Raw genomic sequence first — 27426 nt, 5'->3', positions numbered from 1 at the left:
TTTGATGACTCAATATTGTACATTGGAACTTGTCAAGGTTCTGATTTAGTATGGTTGTTGTAAATATTTGTAACATTTTACATTGTTTTATGTTTTGACCAAGTTCCAGTGTACAAATGACAATGGTTAACACAATGACAACATACAAAAAGTCATGCAAGAGTTTACATAGTTTAATATAACAGAGAATATGTACAAGAATTGAGCATTACTGTTCAAAAAAATGTTCTTATAAAATGTAGTGTCCATAAGCCAGACTAATACTAGGTTCCAATAGGTAATATAGTACTAAGTCTAAAGCAGATCCTCAAAACAGACTCTGGAAATTCTTACTACTCCTGTAACAAGCTTAGCCTTCATAGTTAAGTATATCTGTAGCTATAGTAGTACCCTTTCATCTTACCCCACCAAGAGCCAGTTTAGCCTTCAAAGTTAAGTAAATATGTTGCTATAGTAGTACCCTTTCATCCTGTCCCAACATAATGAAAGCAGAAAATGTCAGTAAAATATCATATGAAAACTAGTTCTACATAAGCCAAATGTTTTGTTTATTGACTTTTTTAAGAACTGCATACTATCTTATAAATACTAAATAGATGAATACTTTAGTCTGCATGAACAAAATGATTCTTGTTGAGAACCTCATATTTTAATAATAAATATTCGATGACTAGCCCCAGGAAAACGACCTACTATTTTGTAAATAATAAATATTAGATGGTTTTAGTCTCCATGAGAACCTGCTCTATAATTTTAAATAAATATTTGATGACATCAGCTAATCACAGCTTCCAAGCATTGGTCATCATTAAATTAAAGTACACATCACTGTCCACTGAGGCAGAGACACCACTATAATAGTTATCAAATTCGTCACGAGTTATCTGAAGAATAAAAAAAGAACATGGTATCAGACTCTATTATACTTCTGATTTTGGGTATATGATGTTTGTTTTCTTTAACATTAGGTATATGTGTAGTGTAATTCTTTTCTCTTGTATAAACGTACTTATTTCAAATTTGATCATCGAATTTATGAATGGTAATCAGTATGTTATATATCCTGTCATTACTGTATTATAAGCTAAATATACCATCAGGTAACAGCGGTATGGACCAAGAGTCAATATTTTATAAATTTCGTGCATCCGAAGTGCCTATGCTGGATTAACCTCCATCTTGTTCGTCTTGTCCAACTTGTTATGCACAAGGAAATCCTCTTAATGTAAGATATATTTTCGTCATATCTTAATTTATAATTCCTAAGACTATTAGTACAATCAAAGTGCTTGTAAGCACAGAAGGGCAAAGATTGCCTTAATTTATCAGTGGAAAGTAACATTAAATACTGCATTGAATAAAGCATTGGTTGTAGTTAAATTTAACTAAATTCTGGACAATGGGAGATAACTTCAATTTTTGAATTGAAATGTATATCTGGCAGTTATTCTCTGTCCTTGTACTCACTTTTATGGTCAAATAATCAATGTTAAGTTTTGGTGGTGAGGGCCGTTTTAAAAAGACGACTTTAACAATGACATCATTTATATTATTAGAATAGATATTTGATTCCTGCACCTTATGTTATTTTCTTGACAGTTGTAACATCATTTTGCGACTTGAATATCTGAGCATATATATTGTATTGATAAATTCTGGATATGTTCATGGATAGGATAGTCCATCACTTATGATTTTTTTCTGATTATCAAAGTCATGCATGGTTCTACATTTGAAAATGCCTGTACCAAGTCAGGAATGTGACAGTTGTTGTTTATTCGTTTGATGTGATTTATCATTTGATTAGGGACTTTCCATTTTCCTCGGAGTTCAGTATTTTTGTGATTTTACTTTTGGATTCGTGGAAACCTTCATTCAAATTTGAAGAGGATATACTGAAAAAATCAAGGTTCTACCCAAGGAAATAGAATCCAAATTCGAAGATTGAACACGCTAGCATGGGGAACAACAAAGTTGAACTACGTTTAGGGTTTAATAATCCTTTTAATAAGGAAATTTGTTTTATCATTACATCTGTACTGTTTTAGCTTCTAGCATAGTAACCATAGTGTAAAGTTGAAGAGTTGCAGAGACTCCTGTAGCCTGTAGGTCACAGATGATTTGAAAGGAATGAAATAATGAAATTCACCCACTGACTTTAATGTCCACGACATTCATAACGCTGCTGGCGTTGTGTTAGTTACAAAAGTACCTACTAATTATAGAAGGAAGATTATAATACCCTCGATATTGAACTGTGTGATTTACTGCAATAACTTGCATTTTATATTAATCAATTTCTTTATTGGAGCTTTATTATCGCATCTGGCAGTGGCGTAGCTTCCATTGAGGCAATGAGGCAACTGCCTCACTAGTTTTTTTTTGGCAAAAAAAAAAAAAATATGAAATATTTTCATGTACTTGACACTTAGTTTTATTTCAAATAAGAAAATACTAGATCATCGTCTTTTTCTGTGAAGCTTTTTTACAGAAACATACATTGTCGCCCGTCATTGGTATAATAAATTTGTAAAAAGTTGTTGACGATCCAAAATTGGAAATCATGGACAAATATCTTATTAAAAAAAGAAAGACAGTCACTGCAGAATCCACGGATAATATGGATCCGGGTAAATTAATATATAATAGTTCTTTAGTATCATGACAGCATTATATCCGATTTATTGTGTATAGATCGTAGATCTTTAAATTGTGTATGACACAGGCGCGGATTCAGATGGAAGAAAAAATGGGGGAGGGTCGGACCCGGCATACGCCCCCTAAACATGCACTTTTCTCTTTTTTTAGCATATACTTGTCATTGTTTCGCCACCCGTAGTATTTAAACCTGGATCCACCCCTGTGACATACTAATGTGTGTTCCCAATAAAAAAAAAAAAGAGAAAGTCCGCGGTCGGAGACATATCGGTAGAAATATTTACACCCCCTTTTTGTTTTTAAAGTCGGTAACTACATGTACAAATAACATAAGCTCTGTAGGGCTATTTTAAACCGACACACAAACATGAGACAAATATACAAACAGTACAATATTAAAAATTAATAACATGTATGTCTGTCTGTCCGTCCTTTATAACACTTTGATAGGCAATATTTCATTTTCTTACGGAAAGACGGTCGTATCAGACGTTCATGATGAGCAACAAAAAAACTGTCAACGATTAACTTGCATGAACTTATTTTACAATCTGACTTTTTTTTTGCAGTTATATCCAAAACCCATGAAGAAGCTTCATGTAGCGACTCTCAAGATTCTGAAACAAACCCAAATACAAAAACACAAACACAAACACAGTCTCTTGATCCAGTTGGTTTTATAGGAAAATCTTTAAATGATACACTTAAAAGTACAATTCTTGGTTCAAAATGGACACCAGAAAAAGGAAAATTTTCATTTCCTCTTACACACGGTAGAAGATATAAGGTAGCCTGGGAAGATAAATTCAATTGGCTAAGGTATTCTCCTTCTACAGATTCTGCTTTCTGTGCTCCCTGCATAGCGTTTGGTGAATGTAAGTCTTCTGGTGGCTATTCAGACAAATTTTCCTCGTCTGGAATGAAAGACTGGAAAAATGCTGTCGGGGCTAAAAGAGGAATTTTTTTGATACATCAAGAATCTAGTGGCCACAAGGACGCTTTGCTCAAATCGTCGAACTTTCTACAAATCATTGAGGGAGGGGAAAAAAACATCAAGTGTAGTATTTCTAAGGCTTACGAAGATAATATTAAGAAAAATCAACAGATAATTCTCAATATTATCGACGTTATCGTAGTCATGGGTCAACGTAACATACCACTTCGAGGTCATAATTGGGATAAAGACGCTAAACGTGAAGATGGGAATTTTGATTTTTTCGTCCATTGGAAAGCCGAAGACAAACCCGTCCTAAAACAACATTTAGCTACAGCAGCATACAACGCAAAATATTTGAGTCCCGACATTCAGAATGAAATTATTGCAATCGCTGGAGATGAGGTGTTAGAAGTCATTCTGTCAAGAGCTAGATGTGCCAAGTGGTTTTCTATTATGGCAGATGAATGTACAGACGTGGCAAACCTAGAGCAAATGGCAGTCTGCATTAGATTTGTTGATGTGATAAGTATTGTGAATGAAGATTTCATTGGATTTGTCCCTCTAGATAAGGTAGATGCAGCATCCATATCAACAGCCTTGCTTAAGATAATGGAGGATTGTAAATTAGATTTGCGAAATTTACGGGGTCAGGGATATGACGGAGCAAGCGTGATGTCTGGGTTAAAATCTGGTGTAAGTGCCCGAATTAAAGAACTACAACCCCGTGCAGAATACCATCATTGTAGAGCACATGCGTTAAATTTGGTTATTTCGTCATCATGTAGAAGTGTTGATATGATAAGAACCGTATTTGATGATGTTAATCAATTAACGTGGTTCCTTGGAGGCAGTCCAAAGAGAACAGCAATTCTTAAGCGACACTTGCCCGATGCAAAACAAGTTGATTATTTAGTAGGGGATACCGATGACGAGAAAGTTGAGAGTAACATCAATATTGCAAATGCCTTTTCCAAGAGTTTGCTTCCGAAATTGTCTGAAACAAGATGGTCTGCTAGAGTTGACACACTGTCCGTTATTTTGGCTAAATACAAGGCAGTTCTTGCATCTCTTGAAGATGTAAGAAAGGAGAGTACGGCAACCGAAGCTCGCACAAAAGCCACTGCATTTATACATATGATGGAGAAGAGCACTTTTGTTGTTGCAATAGTAATTGCCCATCATATTTTAAGTTATACAAAGCCCTTAAGTCTTGCATTGCAAAATGTGATGTGTTCAAGGCCTTCACAGATGCTCAGACATGTAAAAAGGTAGTTGCTGCTCAAAGGTCGGACGAAGTGTTCAACAGATGTATATGGATGAAAGCAGCTGCGATCGCCGAGAGCATAGACATCGAGCTCGGTAAACCAAGAACAGTTGGGCGAATGCGTCATCGGGCTTAGGTCCGAGTACACAGTTATCGTCCTTTGATTTTCGTTGTCCTTGTCCACGAATATAGTCCTTAGTGTGGACAGTGTGTTACTTGTCAATTTTTGTTATACCCCTTCCAAATTTATTTCTTCATGTTTTATGCCTCATATAGCAAGTTGGGGGATGAAATGACACTGTAAAAAAAATTGGGTCATAAATATTTAAGTAAAGTAGTGATTAGGTCCAGCTGAAAAAGGTCAAAAATTAGCACTTCGGAAGCTATCAAAAGATTTCAAGACGCCCTTAACATAAAATTGTCCATATTTTGAGTTAGAGCTGATGAAGTTTTCTATAATTTTGATATAATTTGTCTCAAAAGTAGTACAACACACTGTAAAAATATTATTGAGAAAGCGCAGGTGGGATTTTTTTAATTTTCATTTATTGTCTAAAAGAAATGCACTACGAAATAACTGTGTACTCGGACCTAATGCTGCATTTTCCGACGATTCGGTACACGGCTATTATGGAGTGAACGCATACTTTCCGTTTGTCGATCACTGTTTGAATGAGTTGAATGAACGATTTCCTGAACAAACACGCCCATCTTTCTTGGCGTTTCAGTTGCTGCCATGTCGCCTTCAGAACATAACTGAGGAGGAAATTGCCGATATCCAAGTCAGATATGAGGAGGATATGCCAGACTCTCCAGGGTTTGTTAGAGAACTTGAACGGTGGAAAATGTTCTGTTCCGGACTCCAAAACAGAGATAAAGATACCGGTAATCAGTCTTTGGAAACAGCAATTCAACTTGCAGACCCCAATTATTATCCCAATGTTCACGATTAAAACATTGGAGCAGATCTACGATGACCGAAGACCGACTTTCTGGACTGGCTAGTCTCTTCATACATAGAGATATCACCGTTTGTAGAGAGAAGATTATGAGAAAATTTGATGAAACCAAAAAACGTCGCCTTGGACCATTACATTTCTAACATTAATGATAATTTGATAACTGCATGTACTTGTACACAGGTGTTAACTTATTAAAATTGCAAAAAATAGTACACTGTCATATTATTTACATGTGAAAAGAGAATCCCATACAATGCATAAGAGGTATACTTTCGAGACGAATACACTATTTATTTAATATTTAGTTCTTGTCATCCCAAAAGACAGTGTTGTATCAAGACTAACTTTCCTCATATAGATATGTTGCGATATGGCGATATGGCATTAGGTTGTGATCACAAATCATACATTTAAATCCAGGAAAACGCGTTTCAGGCCCTCAAACACCCCTAAAAAAAATTTCGCCTCGCTCCGCTCGGCTCAAATTTGCCTCACTATATATAAGACCCAAGCTACACCCCTGATCTGGAATATTCTTTGCACGACCTCGCACAAGATCTTGTATATGTATATATACATATATATCTTCTGTTACATATGTAAGTAGCACTGATGGGTACATTTGACCTAAAAGTAAATGTTGTTTGGGTTTTGTATTATTTTGTTGTCACTTTATTGTTTTACATTTTTTAGGGGGAACTGGATAAACTGGATTTTTAAACAATCACATGCATCTTTATATGTTACCAGTGGAATGAAATGTCATTGTATTAAAACTTTTGAGTTTTGGTGATAACCCTTGATAATAGCATCAGATATTAACCAGTTGGCATCATAATAAACCATTTGAGAGTAGCAATAGGTATATATTTGACTTAATTGCAATATGCACATATTAGTATCTGATATTGTAAGCTGCACTTATAAAAAAGCCTTTGAGAGTAGCATCTGCTATCCCTCGATTGCTATTGTAATAAAAACCATTGGGGTATCATATGGTGTTCCTGAAAAGCCAGGATGATAAACCCTTTGAAAGTGGCATCTGATATCCCTGAATTGCCATTGTAATAAACCCTTTTAGAGGAGCATTTGATATTCCTGAATTGTCATGGTGATACACCCTTTCAGAATAGAATATGATAACCCTGAATTGCCATTGTAATAAACACTTTGAGACAAGCTTATGGCATCCCTGGATTGTTCTGGTAATACACCTTTTAAGAGTAGCCACAACTATCCCTAAATTGTATTGTCATAAACCCATTTAGAGTAGCGTCTGATACCCCTCTATTGCCAATGTAATGATATCAATAACTAGTTATAGTTAATACTAGTAGACCTTTTGAGAGTATCCTGCGATATCCCTGAATTATGTTGTAATATACCATTCGAGAGTAGCATTTTACATTTTTAAATTGCCATTACAATAAGTACACATTTTCGAAAGAAGCATCTGCTATCTTGGAATTGCGATTGCAATAACCTCTGGAGAGATGATTCGACTTCCGTGAACTGTCATTCAAATACACCCTTTGAGAGTAGAGTCTTATATCTCTTTAATGTCATACAATAAACCCTTTGGGGAAGCATCTTATCCTTGAATTACAATTGTGATAAACCCTTTCAATGTAGCATATGCTATCCTTAAATTCCCATTGTAATAAACCTTGAGAGTAGCATCTATTATTCCTAAATACAATTGGAAAACAACTTTGACAGTAACATATGATATTCCCGAATTGTCATTGTTTAAACCATTTAAAGTTGCATCTTATAACCAGGAACTGGTATGGCGACAAAGCCTTTGAGAGAAGCACCTGACATGATTGAATTGCAATTGTTAAAAAGCCCTTTCATTGTAATAAATCCTTTGAGAGTAGCATCTGATATCCCTGATGTGTCATTGTAATAAACCCTTTGAGAGTAGCATCTGATTTCCCTGAATTGCAATTGGGATGAACCCTTATAGCATCTTATATCCCTGAATTGTTATGGCGACAAAACCTATGAGAGTAGCATCTAATTTACCTGAATTGCCATGGTGACAAATCCTATGAGAGTAGCATCTGATATCTCTGAACTATCATTGCAATAAACCCGTTGAGGAAAGCATCGGATATCCCTGAATTGTCATGGTGATAAACCCTTTGAGAGTAGCATCTGATATCCCTAATTGTCATTGTAATAAACCCTTTGAGAGTAGCATCTAATATCCCTGAATTATCATTGTAATAAATCCTTTGAGAGTAGCATCTAATATCCATGGATTGTCATTGTGATAAACCCTTTGAGAATAGCATCTGATATCCCTGAATTGTCATTGTAATAAACCCTTTGAGAGTAGCATCTGATATCCCTGAATTGTCAGTGTAATAACCCCTTTGAGAGTAGCATCTGATATCCCTGAACTTTCATTGTAATAAACCCTTTGAGAGTAGCATCTGATATCCCTGAATTGCAATTGTGATGAAACCCTTTGCGAGGAGCACCTGAATTGTCATGGCGACAAACCCTTTGAGTGTAGAATCTGATATCCCTGTATTATCATTGTAATAAACCCTTTGAGAGGACCATCTGATATTCTAAATTGCAATAGTGATGAACATTTTGAGAGGAGCACCTGAATTGTCATGGTAACAAACCCTTTGAGAGAGGCATCTGATTTTCATGATTTGTCATTGTAATAAACCCTATGAGAGGAGCATCTGATATCCTGAATTGCAATTGTGATGAACCCTTTGAGAGGAGCATCTGATATCCCTGATTTGTCATTGTAATAAATCCTTTGAGAAAAGCATCGGGTATCCCTGAATTGCAATTGTGATGAACCCCTTGAGAGGAGCATCTGATGTTCCTGAAGTTCAATTGTGATCATTCCTTTAAGAGGAGCATCTTATATCCTGAATTGCAATTGTGATGAACCCTTTGAGAGAAGCACATGAATTGTTATGGTGACAAACCCTTTGAGAGAAGCATCTGATTTCCCTGATTTGTCATTGTAATAAACCCTCTGAGAGTAGCATCTGATATCCCTGAATTGTCATGATAATAAACCCTTTGAGAGGAGCATCTGATATCCTAAATTGCAATTGTGATCAACCATTTGAGAGGAACACATGAATTGTCATGGTGACAAACCCTTTGAGAGTAGCATCTGATATCCCTGAACTGTCATTGTAATAAACGCTTTGAGAGAAGAATCTGATTTCCCTGAACTATCATTGCAATAAACCCGTTGAGGGAAGCATCTGATATCCCTGAATTGTCAGGGTGATAAACTCTTTGAGAATAGCATCTGATATCCCAAAATTGTCATGGTGACAAACCCTTTGAGAGTAGCGGACTATTATTGCAATAAACCCATTGAGGGAAGCATCTAATATCCCTGAATTGTCATGGGGATAAGCCCTTTGAGAATAGCATCTGATATCCCTGAATTGTTATGGTGATAAACCCTTTGAGAATAGCATGATATCCCTGAATTGTCATGGTGATAAACCCTTTGAGAGTAACATCTGATATCCCTGAATTGTCATGGTGATCTACCATACGAGAGTAGCATCTGATATCCCTGAATTGTCATGGTGATAAACCCTTTGAGAGTAGCATCTGATATCCCTGAATTGTCATGGTGATAAACCCTTTGAGAATAGTATCTGATATCCCTGAATTGTCATGGTGATAAATCCTTTGAGAGTAACATCTGATATCCCTGAATTGTCATGGTGATAAACCATTTTTAAGAGTAGCATCTGTTATCTTTGAATGACAACTACAACAAGCAGAAACGTAATTGGAATACACCCCTTAATGACTAGTCCTGCATCCCTAAATTATCATAGCAATAAACCCTTAAGAAAATCATATAATATTACTAATTTACAATTATAATAAACCTTTCGAATGTAGCATATTATATCCCTAACTTTCCATTATAATAAAACACGAATATGATATTGCATCTGCTATCTTGAAATTGCAATAGCCCCTCGAGAGCAGATTCGATATATCTGAACTGCCATTGAAGTTATCTGTTTGAGAGTAGAGTCATATATCCCTTTATTGTTATAGCAATAAACCCTTTTGGGAAGCATCTTATATCCTTGAATTACAATTGTAATAAACCCTTCGAATGTAGCATATGATATCCTTAAATTCCCATTGAGAGTAGCATCTATTATCCCTGACTTATATTGAGAGAGAGAATTTGACAGTATCATATGATATCCCCGAATTACACGTGTATCTAACCATTTGAAAGTGCAATCTTATATCCATAAACTGGTATGGTGACAAAGCCTTTGATAGAAGCACCTGACATCATTGAATTGCAATTGTAATAAACAGCTGCGCCATGAGCGCATGATACCCCTGACGTCATGTGTTGAAGTTTTATGCAATAATCATAAATAGTTTCTGAGAAAGTTTTAAGCAATAACCATTTATTGTTTTTGAGACACGACGGGACATGTGAAACCCAACCACCCTGTTGTTTTTTTTTTTTTTACAAAAAACTAAATATCACTAAAATAAAATTTGAATCAAACCAAAAAGTATACAGATCTTTAGATTAATATAACAAAGAAGTGTGTAAAGTTTTAAGCAATAGTCATAAACCGTTTTTGAGATACGGCACAACATGCAAAAAAAAGCCTCCCCCCTTTTTTTACAAAATACTCAATAACTCAAAAATGAAATTTTGAATCATCACCAAAAAGTATACAGATATTAAGATTAATATGACTAAGAAGCGTGTAAAGTTTTAAGCAATAATCAAGAATCGTTTTTGAGATACGGTGCGACATGTGAAAAAAATACACCCCTGTTTTAGTTACAAAGTGCCGTAACTCAAAAAGTTTAAATCTTATTTTCACCAAAAAGTATACATATCATTTGACCATCATAAGAAACAACTATATAAAGTTTCATGAAATTTAGATCAGTCGTCCTCTAGTTACGGTGCGACATGTTTACGCCGAACAGACAGACGGACGGACATTTGTATACCATAATACGTCCCGTCAAAATTTTGACGGGCGTATAAAAAGGCCTCTAGAGCAGCATTTGATATTACAAAATTACCATTGTAATAAACCCTTTACGAGAAGCATTTGATTTCCCTGAACTATCATGATAAGCTTTGGATTTCAAATATTTTGGCCACGAGCATCACTGAAGAGACATGTATTGTCGAAATGCGCATCTGGTGCAAGAAAATTCATAATTTTATTATAATCCCATTGAGAGTAGCATCTGATTTCTCTGAACTATCATGTAATAAACCCTGTGAGAGAAGAGACCCATATCCCTTATTTCTAATTGTAATATTGTAATAAACCCTTTGGGAAAGCATCTTATAACCCTAAATTGCAATTGTTATCAGGGATGGGGTAAATGAAAATGTAATGATAATTAAGTGTAATGCATTACATTTTTTCATGTAATTTAATGTAATGTGTAATTGATCATTTTTTTTTTAATTACATGTAATGGTAATTTAATTAATTACAATGAAAAAACATGTAATGCTCAATTACTTTTGAATTACATGCACTTTTATGGTGTTAATGATAAGGATTTATGTTTAACAATATAAATTGTATTTTTCAAATATTGATATCACAAACTTTTTTAATATATATGAAGTCGGTAATATATTCTGAAGTTTCTATATTATTATTTGACTTACAGAATTTTTTTCTGAATAGTCTTATAATTTAAAAATGAATGTGAGAATCATATATTAGTGTTTTGTTCAGTTTTTAAGAAAGATCTTAGATTGATAAGTTATTTATCTCACCTTGTTAAAAAAAACAAAAAAAAAATAGGAAAAATTTCTCTTAGACAATTCATTTAGAATTTAAAATCACTGCACACGATCATTTTGTTAAATTAGTATACACGATCATGGAAGTAAAATAATTCCATGTTCTGATCAAGCAATATCTGCCACATTAGCTCCTGTCAAAAGACTATTTAAAATTGCTGTCAAAGTGTTCAGACCAGAGAGATGCAGACTAAATGACAAAACATTAAAATAACTAATGATTATCAAATGCAACGCTTAACTATGCTTACATGAATATTTTACACATGCATTATATATACATGTATAATATTGTTAAAACATATTATGATGAAATGTAATGTGTAATTTAATTAATTACTTTAGTAAAGTAATTGTAATTTAATTAATTACATTTCAAAAACTATGTAATGTGTAATTAGTGTAATTGATCATTTTTGCAATGTAATGTGTAATTTAATTAATTACAATCCAATGTAATTGACCCCAAGTCTGATTGTTATAAACCCTTCAAATGTAGCATATGCAGTAGCGGGTATTCAGGGGGTTGGTATCTCCTTCTTCATTTATGACCAATTCTTTCCAATGGGGACATATGGTTGGAAGTTGGAATCACCCTTTTAAAAATGGCTGGATCTGCTCCTGATATATTATGTAATTGACATTGTAATAAACTCCATGAGAATAGCATCTGATATTCATGAATTGCCATTATGATACACACTGTGCCTGAAATCTTTTTAGACAGAAATTTTGGTCAAGTAAATAAGTTATTTGTACCTTAGATTACAGACTTCCCTTTCTAGTTCAATACTAGAAACACAAAGTTTTATATAATTAAGCATTGTTCATAGAGCCTGAAACTTTTTATGTTGAGAAAATACATGCTTTATTGGCACTCACACTACATCTTCCTATATCTATTTAGTAATATGTTTATTATATTGTATGTCATGCACATGCTAACTATTTCTTTATCTATGGTTTTAATTTAGTTCAGTCTATACATATATATGTTTATGTACATCTTTTTAATAAGTTGTTCAATGGATATATCATGCACATAAAAATATTGGTCTAATGTCACCCGTCAGATGAACATTTACGCCATACACATTCTTGCTTCTAAGAAACATTGCAAATTTAAATACTCAGTTGACCATTGATGTTAAAAAATAATCAGGATATGTATTCCATTTCTAAATTTCAACCTGTTGTGTATATACAATTTACTAGAACCAGACCCCATTAAAACAAAATAGCTGGACTCCATAAAGATGAAGGCCAGGTAATATTTTTGTTTGATCTAACAAGTTTCAATTCATGAACCCTTTGGACCAAATCTTATATTGTAATGGGAAGTTTCTGTTAGTACAAACCAAGGGATTTCAGGGTTCTCTAAGATGGTCTGAAGGTTTTTACCACCAAAATTTACACATGACCCACCACAAATTTTGTTTTTTTCTTCAAGGACCACAAGTCACTTTTCAGCCTTTATCCATGTTGCCAAAGCTCTAAATCCTTTTTAAAGTATGTACACATTATCACAAGATAAGTTTCCTTTTAAATCAGATATTTGTCTCAGAAGAGTTTTAAAGAGGGGATGACGTACCAGAGGGACAGTCAAACTCATAGACTGAAAATAAAATGACAACACCAATTTAAAGATGACAAACAAACAAATGGACTAAACTTTTGTATTGAACCCATGTCACTCAGAGCTGAGGGTACATGAGTAATCATTGACAATAAGCTAGCTGAGAAGGGCAATTCAATATGATAAATACCATGCTGCAGAACTCTGCATCTATAAATATCCATACATTAAAGTATCCTCTGCATATATATATATATACCTTGAATCAATACCTGTCTCCCATAACAAAAATCTGGATTGATAGATTTTTCTGTAGAACAAGCAATGTTCACAGATTTTGTTAAACCACTTAAGTCTACTAGAACAACATAGCAAGAACCTAAAAGAGCTAAATTAAAGTAAAGCGAAATCATAGGAAGCAGGGGGGAATAAGCATCACAATAATCACACTATCAATATGTATGTTAACTTATACAAGTATGCATAAATATCAACCATGTAAGAGTGTCATTGTGTGTCATATTGGCAAGTGATGTTTGTGCTCTGTGATTTTGAAAGTGTGTTGTGAAACATTGTAAGTGAAACATTGTAAGTTACTCTTGTATTATAATGCTTAGGAACAACATAATCCAAGGGTCACTCGCATGATAAATAAATAAAATCAGTGAATAAAATAAAATAAGTGACTTTTCATGATATAATTTAATGTAACATGGTAAATAAATGGATGTTTTGTTAACAAACTAAACGTGCATTTGTCCACCAGTGCGTATTTGCTGTCACCAATTGTCACTGATGATACTGCACTTTTCTTTTCTAATTTTAGCACAATTCTTCTCTACGTAAAACAGATTCTCAAATATCCTTTACAAAGATACATTACATTTTTAAAAGCAGAGATTTCTATAAAAACTAAAATCTACAGTATATAAAATTTATAAATAACAATTATAAATAATAAAAAAAATATACAAATTCCAATAAAACTTTGAGCTTTTAAAAAACAATCTGAATATTTTAAAAGGTGTAACATTTATTTGATTATTTGAGAATCTGATGCTAAATTACTAAACAGCTGTCTATGTGCATTGAGGGGTAGTGTTCACAGTTTCCAAGCATTTGTCATCATTAATGAAAAGTAGGCGTCACTATCTACGGATGCTGAAACTCCAGAATAATAATTGTCAAATTCATCTCTTGTGATCTGTAAAGAAAGTGGTGTAGAATAAGCATAAATATAAATATTGCAACATGCAAGGGATTAGAGTAGCTACAACAATCATGATGACTGGATTGTTCAAATGTGTATTTCAGCCTTGGTTGGAAAAACTGAAACAAAATACATGTATTGAAAATCTCTAAAACCTACAAAGGGGAAGTAACTCTTAAAATATTTAATTCAAGTGATAAAAAATTAATTAAAGTGATTGAAAAAAAAAGAAAATAGGATAATTTCAGACACTGACAAATAAAGGGTTTAAAAATAGTCAAACTTGTTAAAATAAAGATGCATAAACACAATATCATCAGTAGAAAATGTACATTTGAGTCTTGTGTTTAATTTTCTTTATTCTGAATTATAATATTGCTATAATGTTCATGCTAATATTGTTGTATATCCATACCCATACATTGTGTTTATGTGCTACCACATTGGCTACAGTGGTTATCACTTAGATAAGTAAGGTATATTTAAAAACAAAAAGAAAAAAAAAGAGAAAATATTGGGTCAGGAAGGAATTGAATCTAATCGCCTCACCCTTATAAGTAAAGAAATCAACTCAAGCCAAATAATGTTAATCTTGTTTTACAACATAAAAACACTCAAAACATAACACTGATAAAAAATTGTACAAAGGTTTGTTACAACATTTAGGGTCTAGAAACAAGTTAACATTTTGAAGGGCACCTTTTTGGTCTTTCCATTCCCTCCTTTCCAGCAATATAAAAAGCAATACATAAGAACAATACCCCGAATATTAACAATAAAATTCGTGTAAGAAAATTGGTGAAAATTTAAATAAAAAAACATCAATTTTTACTAGCATAAACCCTATCTACTTTTTTTAACTATAGAATAAAATACTTAATGTGACTGATGCTGCTAGTCATGAACCCAGTAACAAAGCACCATAAATATGCATAAAGTCAAAATACCATGAATATTCACATTTTATACTAAAAAAAATTGCTTATTCATTTATAATTGTCTGAACAAGTCAATATATTTTAACTTTTTAGGAAGAACATCCAAATAAATATCCTTGTTCAGAAAGATTTTTCACTAGATCATTAAAAATGTGAAACTATCCATGGTGATTTTACACTGGGTTTACTACTACCCCCCCCCCCCCTCCTCCAACTTCAACATAAATTGTGAATAATTACCTTTCCATCCTTATCATCTGAATCAAATGATGATAGAAACTGAAGTAAGCACTGGTCTTCTGTCCATTCTCCATTTAAGTATTTAGGATGTTTCTTTACATTATATACCCCTTTTAAATCTTCTGTTGTGATTAAACTATCCCCTGTTTTGTCTAATTTGTTAAAAGCTTGTGTCACTAGAGCTTTTCTGCTTGCATTCATTTTTGGCTAAAAAAATAAATATCACAAATATGTAATATCATTTAATATGTTTTCTGTGGGAATTGTTTTAGTTATTACACAAGACACTATTATTTTCACAAAACCAAGAAAAATTATATTTTGGTTGATTGGATCCTATACTTTTCTAAACAAAGTAAATAAACAATTTAGATAGGTTTTGTATAGCTTGCTATGCAGTGTAGATTTTGCTCATTGTTGAAGGTGGTACAGCGACATGGTTGCTAACTTCTAAAAGATTTGGTCTCTGGTGGAGAGATTTTCATTAGCAATCATATCTCATCTTTCATTGTTCACTTGGAAGCCAAATTAAAAATCAGCACAGATTTGCCCAGACATCCAATTTTTTATTCCTTATAATAAATGTACTTTCTTTAGGTAGATAGGATGTCTTCCTCCTTTTTGGATTTTGAAATACCAGAAAACAAGGTCTACATTTTTGATAAAATGTGCAAATTTTTAAATTAGTAGGTAATTCATGAGTAAGATTTTTCATTATAATATAGAATATGCCATGTTTTATCATATTTATAACTGTATTTTACCAAAAAACAAATACTTTTGTTTGATTCATTTTTTTCCAACTTTGTCAAATAAGGGAAGACAACTCAAATGCAAGGGCAGATAATTCAGATAGTGTTACTTTTACAATAGAATGTGTTAGGAATTTGCCCATTTTATTATGTAGCAAGAAAACAAGTCCGGTAACCCCATTGTTTCTTCTTCTTATCTGATAGAATAATTTTGGAGCTATCTTCTCATATTTTATCTCAAAATTCTATGGTGTATTTTTCGTTTTATGACCGAAAATTGGGTTTTCCATGCATAATCTATACAAAATTTGACAATTTTGCACAACCTGTAGTGGGAAAATAAGTCCGGTGACGCATTCTTTTTATTAATGTTCTTAAACAAGCAGGATATAAACTACATTTTGGCAAATTATTAAGAAATTCTATGTATTATAATTTAAACATCCCATCTACCTTAAGACAAGGGGGTACTTATTACTAAAAAAATTCTCTAAGATAAACTTACTCGTAAAGCAATTAAAAATTCATCAAAATCCAGTTTTCCACTGTGATCTTTGTCTAAGGCATCAAAAGCTTGGTCAACAACATCTCTCTCTAAAACAATACCATAATCTCGTATTCCTTTGCTGAATTCTGATTTATCTAGAGATCTACTGCCGTCATCATCAAAAATCTTGAATGTTCTGTTTATAAAATTAATATTTTAAACACTTTATAAAACACCTAACAGCATAGCATCAAATGTTAAGTTGCCTACCCTATGACCTTTGACCTCAGATGTTTTTACAGGCAGTTCATTTTAATAATCTCTTCTGCTATTTGTTAGAAATAAGCTTGACATCATTGCAGAAAATATAACATGCACATTAAGGGAGATAACTCTTGCAGAGGTGCACAACGTTTACATTTGCCACATTTAATGATTCTATACTTTTATAGAAAATATCTGCAACACAAAAAAGGAGGTCCATGCCCTATTACCTCTTGTTACAGTAACTGTTATAACACAGTTTAATTATTATAACAACATTGTTGTTTCGCAGTAACTGTTATAACACAGTGTAATTGTATCATAACAACACTGTTGTTGCAAGTAATTTTTTCTTAATTCATCGTAATTATTATAACAACATTGTTGTTGCAAGTCATTTTTCTTAATTCATTGTAATTATTAAAAAGTGGTTGCAAGTCATTTTTTTATTTCATTGTAATCAATAAGTGCAGTTCTTTGTTTCAATGTCATCATCAATATCCCAGTTTTTATTGCAGTAAGGATGTGCATAGTAAGTCTTACTAAACTTGATTGCAGGTACTAACATGAATATAATTAATGTAAACACATACCTTGCTAGCCCTTTAATACCATTTGCACCTCTTTGTAAACATTTACATCTTAACAATTCAACAGGATCACTGCAATTTTTCTCTGCTTCTTTTGCCTTTCTTTTTAATTCATGGTTCATTCTACCGGTTGCTGCCATTTTTATTTTGTTGTGTTGTTCCCGCCTGTAAATAAGACCGAAAATGTTACACCTTACCCAAGTGACGGTGCAAGTTATTTTACAAAATGAATAGTTATACTACATAAATCGTAGTGTTAATTTAGCTGTATATTAATAATATATAGAACAGTCCTTACCTTATATTCTAAAACATCAATGTAAGTCTGAATATAAACACCTGTCAATGTATTATATATCGATCAGGTTTACGTTCAGACATGCACTAATTTGGTTTTATTTACTTCCGTTGACATTGACAACAAGGGAGACATCATTAACTCTGTTTTCATAACGGGCGTCACTCACTTTATCAATTAAAAACGAATAATTAATTAATGCTTTTAAAGGTGTTGATTCAATTACCGATATGTTAATAAAAAAGTTCAAGATTAGAAAGAACTGTCAAAATTAGTGGTTCGCCGCTTTTCATCTGATGGATTTGTTTTTTTTATTTATTTTTTTTTATTTTTCAAATTCAATTATTTATTACTTTTTACTATAGATTTATAACTATTGTATTAGAACAAAATTGATACAAATGGAATAAACACTAGCATTACACAAAGTTCAAATTAAAAAAAAAAAGTCAAAAATGTATTAAACTTGAGAAACCGGACTGGGAGAGGTTCGTAATGGCAAAACGGAGATGATTATCTATAGACAAATAAAACAATGATAAAGCGGAATAAAAATAAAAATTTACTTTAATGAAGAATTGATATAATTCTTAGAAAGATAGAGTATTTAAGATAATATCTTTATAAATATTCAGGTCTAAAAATAAGGAATGGAGAAGAATTAGGACAAAAATAAAGAATAGAGAACGTGGTGCAAATGTACAAACAATCACTGCGGGAAATAAACGAATAATGTATATATACTAGTAATATAAAACTGGTTATCTTCAACCAACTCATCCCTACTTTAAATTTCTCTTGCAAAACAAAAAGTGTGAAGAAGCACAAATCATTACAACTTTATGGTGGCTAGATATTACGATCTGGATGGGTCCTACATTTCTGTATTCTTTAAATATCTAGGACATATCTTAGAACCCCAAATGTACTTGTTATGAGGGTATGTCTTACTATACTTTGTTGTATAGTACTATATAAATCCTGGCTTAGGAACATTGTTTTGTTTGGCCCTCCCCCGCTTTTTTTTCCCAAAATCCGTTTTTTTTCTATTAATTTCAATTATTTTGTCGTTGTTTGTATTAAAAGAACATAGCTATACTACAAATAACTTGTGTTTGGTCTTTGCTATTAATTCCAAGTTTACTATCCACAGCAGTTACTGATATACTAGATAAAAAAAAAGGAGGTATCTTTCTTATGAAAAACAAGAATGTGTCACGGTTAGTTTTACATTCGTGTGAAAAAGATGTATTATCAAATGTTTCTGTAGTGATACGATTTCTTTATTCTGTACATCATTTATTTTGTTTACTCAGTATAATATTACCCGATTCTTTTATTTTCCACATTTCTTCTTTGTACTTTGCATACCATACCCCGGTTTTCTATTCATTATTTATTGGGGCTATCATTTTCTATTCTGTATACACCCCCTTCAGACCTTCAGATGAAGCCATGTCGCGTTTATGCTTTTATATCATAAAGCGAAAACGAAGAATGGTTTTATTTCCGCGTTGTTGTTTTTTATATCGTCAAAGGTGCGCACGGTGAACATGCTGCTACTCTTATTCTTATGTAAGTAGTTTAAATAAAGGTACAAATTGACAGAAAACTTTATTTCTAAAAAAGAAGATGTGGTATGATTGTCAATAAGACAACTCTTCACAAGACACCAAATGACACAGAAGTTACTAACTATAGGTCACCGTAAGGCCTTCAACAAAGAGCAAAGGGCCCGAAATGACTAATGTAAAACAATTCAAAAGAGAAAACGTTTCCTTATTTATGATCAATTTTCTTAACGAAAAACTAATATGTAACACATAAACAAACGAAAACTATTGAATAACAGGCACATACATACAGAATGTGGCGGGGTTAAACATGTTAGCGGGATCCCAACCCTCCCCTAACCTTGGACAATGGTGTAGTTTTTCTGATTGTTTTACGTCAAACTGAAAGGATTGTAAAGTTCCGTCACATTCTGCCGTACTTGTTCCATGTCAAGAGCCTGCAATATGGGTTTTATAGTCAGTTGTTGACTGCAATTTTTATTTTTTGTTTAATGTTGTAATATAAATCAATTTAGGTCACGAGGAGAACTATTAGTAAATATGAAACTATATTTGTCCTTTGAATGCTTGGATCTACATACTTCGAACTCTTCTATAAAAAAACGAGTCGGAAGATATAGAGGCGGCATTCAAATCTCACAATTGAAAGAAACTAACAACGTCATGGTGAAAGATCAAAGACGACGAAAACAAGTAAAAACACCACAACATAGATAACAAGAATGTGTCCCCAGTACACGAATGCCCCACTCGCACTATCATTTTCTATGTTCAGTGGACCGTGAAATTGGGGTAAACCCTCTAATTTGGAATTAAAATTAAAAAGATCATATCATAGGGAACATGTATACTAAGTTTGAAGTCGATTGGACTTCAACTTCATCAAAAACTACCTTGACCAAAAACTTTAACCTGAAACGGGACAGACGGACGAACGAACGGACGAACGAACGAACGGACGGACAAACGGACGCACGGACGCACAGACCAGAAAACATAATGCCCCGGCCTCTACTATCGTAGGTGGGGCATAAAAAGGCAATACTTGAGAATATGTAAATTATGCTAAACATTTACTTTGAGAGAACCATTTCTAAAGGTGCAGGGCCAAATAACTCCTTGGAAATATAAAATACTATATCAAATACCAATAATTTATAATTACAGTGGTTCATCTTAAACTGGCAAAATGTTTAAAACTATGCGAAAGCTTCAAAGTCAAGGGGCGGTGGCCTAGAAGTGTAACAAAAACATGATTAACTAACGTTTATGCAGTTGCAACTAATGGTTCTCCTTAAAGGGACGAAACACAAACTTGAACGTTTAAACTATGCAAAATGGTATACTCAATAAACAATGACCTAATGAGCAAGGCAAACTAATCTCCGCGGAAATAAGATGTGTCAATGATACTTCAACGGCATACCAAATATCAATGACCTACCACAAATGGTTTCCCTTAAACAGACATCATTACAAACTTATATATCGTTGACAACGAATGCCTTTTCGACGACAGAAACTATACAAACTGAGCAACACAAACCCAAATAACACAAACACGTCTCGTTCTACCATATCACAATTAGGAAATACTGACGTGATAAGTGTGGGTACAACATTTGGAACACATCTGTGGTCATCTGTGACACATATTCCATAACGGTCGAACAACTCGAGATGACGTCCGTAAAATTTTCGAAGGGATGATTCCAACTTTACTACTTGACACCCATAGTTCAATGGTTTTCCCTGTAAGCAACAACCCTCTATCATGAAGTTCACGATTGGAAACGCAAGCTCTTGAATTTCGTTCTTCGGGCGCTGTTTGAATGTTGTTAAATAGAAATGGAAAGTTCACAATCGGGAAGCTCAAATCATCCCTTTTGTCACCAAACTTTTGATAATTTAGTGACTTCAATTTCTATTTCCATGTTTTGCGCAGCTGCATGTTTAAATAGATTCTGACACTTTGTATTATTATACAAAACTACTCATTTTACGCTGCAAGCTCTGTGTGGAATCCTTTTATAATGATGCGAAGCACTATGCCAGAAACAAATAAAGCATTTTGAAAACACACAAAAAAAAGTCTATTATCATTGAAAGTTGTTTTTGTATGAGGCTGAGAAAATGGGGAAGGGCGAGGTTATACCGAGCCCTTCCCCAGTTTTGCGCCGAGTACAAAAAAAAAATTTATATTTTTATGACATTGAGGTAATATTGTTTTTATAATGCAACTTAAATTAATAAAATAATAGCCTTTTTAATTGTAACACAAATGTCAAACTTATTTTCATCCCGTAATGGACCTCTGATTATGGAGAAAGTGTTCCATGATAAAATTGACATTATACAAAATATAAGAGAGCCGTCCTTTGACACCATCTGCGAGTATGGTCTTGAGGAAACGATGATAGTCCGTCGGAAGGGGACGATAAATGGCTGACCCGTGTTAAGAGAGAGCCATATCTCTTGCACGTTAAATACACCCTTGTAGATTTCGCTACAAGGCAGCACTCGCACCCACAAAGTGTAAAGGGATTAATATAAGTTGCAAAACTTGTTTTCCAATCCACTATAAATAAATATGTTTAAACTACAAAATTTAGCTATGTTAATACTATATTAAGGAAATAAACAAAACTAGTTGCAGTATAAACAGCATTATTTGTTTAACTGTAGTAGGAAAATGTCTCCGAGGACAGGGGCTATGGTAAACAGTCTGAAATCTATCCACAGAGAGAACTAAGGACGCTGAGAGAGTTCGAGGGACGCTTTCACTTTAAGAATTATGAAGCTATGGAACAACCTACCAGACTCAATTTTTATAGTCACAGCACCAGCAAAAAAATATTTCACAAATATAATTGATACCTGGGCGGATAAGCCAGTGATGCATGAGGCTTATTTTGCAACCAAACATAATTTGAAATAGACAACTGAAGAATTTTATGTGTTGTTTAATATTATGTCACGATTTAGTCATTTTTTTTTTCATATTTCCTTTGCACTCAATAACATCTGCTATTTGATGAAACACTTCCCGAGAATACTCTATTGTACAAGCATATGCATTTAGTTCTCATGAAAACGAGGAAGACAAATAAGAGAAAGTTGTTTAATATAGACTGTTGTACTGACGGGGTTCAAGAAGTGAAAAAACAACAATTTGAAATTCTTTGAAACAGCAGACGATTCCGCTCACTTTTGGTTCATTTTTTTTTACACCTCACTATCGATCAGTCGTTGAAACCAGAGAACCTTATCTGAAGAATTGGAGCCTACCGATAGTGTAATCATCAAAATTTTAAAAAAGACGGTATGAATTGAATCAAAATATGACAGAAAGATATCTTGTGAGGTACTTTGGAACTGATTGGCCAATCAGTACGCAGGGCACGAATTCAGCTTAAATATGTGGATTTGTCTTATTAACGTTATTGAAAACTCAATAGCTCAACTGTGCGGTCTATATAGGAAATGCTCTGTCTGAATATTTTTATGGATAATGAAAAAATGAAGACTATACTTCATCATTTAGTCTATATATCCAATTAAAGAGACCGGGAAAATGAGAGATTACATTTATTAAATAGAGTTATCCCTCTTTGTTCTGGTTTTCTTGTCGCCTTTGATTTGTATTGACTTTTTTTTTAGTTGATTCGGTCATGATTGAACACGAATCGATATACAGACTCATATGCAGTATGGCTCTGTTTGATTCAAACATGTCATATATAATGATATTTTTATATACCCGATATAACTTGGCTTGCAAAAATTAGAAATTCTAAAATTGCTAATAAGAATACACAAACCCTAAGATAAACATTTCAATATTTTAGATTCGTAATTTATTCACATTCAAACGTATCATCTCGTTGTTTCTTATATTTAACAGGACAAATAAGACATGAATATGGACTTACGTTGCAGTGAAACTAGTCAGTATCACACGTTACAAGTCACTTTGTTGATTTTTTGTATAAAAACTGTGCCGGTAAGTTTGATGAAGGATATCCGCTATCTGAAATATTTATTGATACTTGTATGAACTGTTTCCGTTTTATTTTACTCACGATATTGGTTTGTCGTTTTCAAGCCGAAAAGAATGACCGAATCTTAGATCACTCCCACTTATTGTTGTTATTATTATTGGGTTCGTATTGCTCGGGCTTTAGTTTGCTATGTTGTGTGAAAATGACAAAATTGTAAATAGTTCAAATGAAGTTTCAAATTTTTAATAATTTTTTCTCCATAGTAGCAGACACAATTGGAGCAGACGTGGTATATGACCCCTCAAATCACCAAAGTATAAACGAAATTTTGAGTTACAGAAAGCATACGTAAATGTCGATAAAATCTTTAATAAAATAGACACCAAGAAGGCTTCAGGAGCTGTTGGTATTCCAGCAAACAAAGTAAAAAATTGTAAATCTTATATTGCACCACAGCTGACAACTCTTGTAAATTTGTCAATTAAAAATAACTGTTTCCCTGATAAACTTAAAGAAGGCAAAGTGACCCCCCTTCAGCAAATTAAAGTCAACAATGTTCTGAGTGGTTGGGCTGACATCCAAAAAGGCTTACCTCAGGGTTCTATACTAGGACCATTGTTGTCTAACATATATATAAACGATTTTTTTTTGTTAAAATGGCAGTTTATATATATATAATATGCATATGACAATACACTGTCTTTCTGTACTCCAGATTTTGATTTATAATTTCAACATTGGAATCTGAGTCAAAAATTCTTATTGAGTGGTTCCGGGTGAATAAAATGCAAGCAAATCACGACAAGTTTCAAGTTTTCGCTGTTTGCAAAAAGACCGTTGACCTATACATATTCAAAATTCGAACCTTACATGTGAAAAAAACAGTAAAATTTTTAGGCATTGAAATTGACTATCAGTTAACTTTTGTAGTCATATCAACTCAATCTGTAGCAGGGCATCACAGTAGTTACAGTAAATGTTTTAAAATGTTTGGGCTCAGTGTTGGATATACTTAGTAAACTTACTATTTGTCATACTTTTATTCTTAGTAATTTTTATTTTTGCACTTTGGCATGGTGTTTTTGCACTGAGAAAAATTCCAGAAAAGTAGTAAAGGTGCAGGGAAAGTACTCCGTTTTATATATGAGGATTTACCCAGCTCCTACGAGGAACTCTTACTTAAAACTAAGGTGCCCTTTATAGCTCGTGTGTGCTTCCATACCATGTCAGGACTGAAAATAGTTTTCCAAATTTTAAAAGTCTTGTTCAGTCCTGGAACGGTTCGGAATGTCGCTGTTCTGCTTGCAGATAATTCTTGAGCTGTTTATTATTTATGTTGATTTTGGTTGCTCTGGTCTAGCATGTTTTACTTCATTATAATTTTGTTGCTTCTTTTTTATTGCATGCTATGTATGTGAGATTCAACTTTGTGTATTACAGGTTGTTTTATAAGTCAAATTAGACTGTTTTTTGTTATGTATGCCGAATCAAAATAAAGTTTCTTTTACTGTCTGTCTGTCTGTCTGTCTGTCTGTCTGTCGTTTCCTAGCCATGGCGTTTTCAGTTTATTTTCAACTTTATAGCGAGGGCGTAAACTTTTGTCTAAGGCCTTATCGTGACTTGTGTTATGGTTGTGGTAAAAGGAATACAACATTGCAGTCGATGTTTCCTGGCTGTGGGTACTGTTATATTCGAATTGGGTTTTGGGGTCTAATGTTATTTATACACCACATCTCTTCTTATCCCTTATTGCACAATCATATGAGATGCAGATTGGTTCATTTCAATAATTATCAATTTCAGAGAGCATGTCTGTTGTTTCATGCACCCAAAATGAGTATGTCGGGTTGTTCCCCATTTCCATTCTCAATTTTATGTAAACCCTTCACGGTAACACTTCCCATTATATTATGGCTGCGTTTTGTTTTTAATATGATAAGGAATCAACGTATTTTTTCTGTTATTTTAAATTTATTCAGATCTGATATTGCTGATAACAGATACTACAGAGATATTCGAAATCATTAGTCGGACAAATTGATAATACCAGAGCAGAAAAAAAATCAAATAGGAACAACAGACAAACAACAGCGTACAAAACATAGAAAACTAAAGACTGCATGAGCAACAGTGTTTCTACCAATAATCGGAGTGATCCCAGGTACTGCGGAGGGGAAATCAGATCCTGCTCCACATGTGGTACCCGTCATATTGCTTGTGTTATCACAAACCCCGGTGATCATTTGAAGGCTTATTCGGTAGATCACATTCAGGAAAAGAGGACGGGTTTTTGGTTAAGACAATTGGAACATATGGTCCGAGTACACAGTTATCGTCCTTTGATTTTTTTTGTCAACAAATATAGTCCCTACTGTGGACAGTGTGTTACTTGCCAATCTTTTTTTATACCCCTTCCAAATTTATTTTTCATGTTTTATGCCTCAAATAGCAAGTAGGGGGATGAAATTACACTGTAAAAAAAAATGGGTCATGAATTTGAAAGTCAAGTACTGATTTTGTCCAGCTAAAAAAAGTAAAAATAGCATTTCGGAAGCTGTCAAAAGATTTCAAGACCCCCTTAACATAAAATTGTCCATATTTTGAGTTAGAGCCGATGAAGTTTTCTATAAATTTGATATAATTTGTCCCAAAAGTTGTACAACACACTGTAAAAATATTATTGAGAAAGCACAGGTGAGTTCTTTTTTTAATTTTCATTTATTATCTAAAAGAAATGCACTACGAAATAACTGTGTAATCGGGACATATACGGCGTCGTCGTCTATGAAACAGATATTCTGTAACGGTAACTTTAGCCGTTAAATTTGATAAAAAAAATCATCATAAAAGAACTAAATTGGTGGTTTAAGGATGTACTTTGGTGATCTTAGGTGAAATTAAATAAATCAAGAATTTAAAATTGATTCTTTAAGCAGGAAGAGTATTAGTTAAGGGTCAGATTAAGGATGTTCGCTGCTCAGTTTCAAAATAAATAACTTTTCATAAAACTAGTATGTATTGATAGGGAATAAATTGAGGAATCCAAAAAGTCAAAAAAATATAGGGGTCAATTTGCTTGTTTTCGAGATATTAGCCATTGTCATTTTGGCGGGAAAATGTTCTCTCTTGATTTTTCATAGCTTTATCATTGACCAGTTAAAGTTCTCAATTACTATTAAAAAATAAATAAAATTTTATTATATAAGACTTTTACAAATGACTTATAATTATACACGTAAAAGATTTATAAAAAGAAAAATGGGGGTTCATGGGCAAAATTTTTTAAGGCATTCAAATGGTTAAAACCAGCAGACATCCTTAAGCTAAAAATATTGATAGGTCATGGAGCTCCTTTTCGAGATATTTGAGTTATAAAATATAGCGGGAAAAGACTGACTCATATTTACCTTATATTTGCATTGATATTATTTGGGTCTCAAATCAAAAGAAAGAAAAAAAAAAGAATCTGCTTAAATTTTGTCAAATGACCTTTTATGAGCTATTAGGTCTTATATTAAAAGATAAATAGGTGTTATGGGGCAAAATATTTTACATTGTATTGTATGGAAAAACACCAAGGAGTCCGAACATCGGACATAAATTCCAAAACCTCACCGAATTACATCCTTAAGTAATGCACTTAAAAAGTATGCACTTTAACTACATTAATGCTAAAAAAATTGTCTACTTATATTAGATTTCAAGATAGTAGGTAAAACGCTGTTAATAGTCTTAAATCGTTATTTTAAGGCAATAATTTCTATTAGATATCAAATGATGGTTTCAGTCAGTTTGACATTTTTGTAGATTTTATATTGTGTTGAGAACTTTTGCCATAAAAATTACTT

At 33.2% G+C, this 27426-nt stretch overlaps 1 protein-coding gene across 4 annotated transcripts; it reads right to left on the bottom strand.

The window, feature by feature from the left end:
- Window positions 1-159: 159 nt before the first annotated feature.
- LOC143058003 (calcyphosin-like protein) lies at window positions 160-23600 on the bottom strand. 4 transcript variants are annotated; one of them, XM_076231485.1, is made up of 5 exons: window positions 23510-23574; window positions 17709-17870; window positions 16870-17047; window positions 15613-15819; window positions 160-884 (listed from the first exon to the last, which is right to left on the bottom strand). In XM_076231485.1, exons 2-5 carry the CDS (start codon window positions 17843-17845, stop codon window positions 783-785), a joined length of 624 nt encoding a protein of 207 aa, XP_076087600.1. In that variant the 5' UTR covers window positions 17846-17870; window positions 23510-23574; the 3' UTR covers window positions 160-782. The 4 variants fall into 4 exon arrangements, with proteins under 4 accessions (XP_076087600.1, XP_076087593.1, XP_076087590.1 ...); XM_076231478.1 differs by lacking the exon at window positions 23510-23574 and adding an exon at window positions 18004-18148; XM_076231475.1 differs by lacking the exon at window positions 160-884 and adding an exon at window positions 13908-14428 and having other exon boundaries at window positions 23510-23600.
- Between the last annotated feature and the right edge of the window lie 3826 nt (window positions 23601-27426).

Source organism: Mytilus galloprovincialis, chromosome 1 (genome assembly GCF_965363235.1).
Source record: "Mytilus galloprovincialis chromosome 1, xbMytGall1.hap1.1, whole genome shotgun sequence".
Taxonomy (NCBI): domain Eukaryota; kingdom Metazoa; phylum Mollusca; class Bivalvia; order Mytilida; family Mytilidae; genus Mytilus; species Mytilus galloprovincialis.
This window is presented reverse-complemented; position numbering and strand designations above follow the sequence as displayed.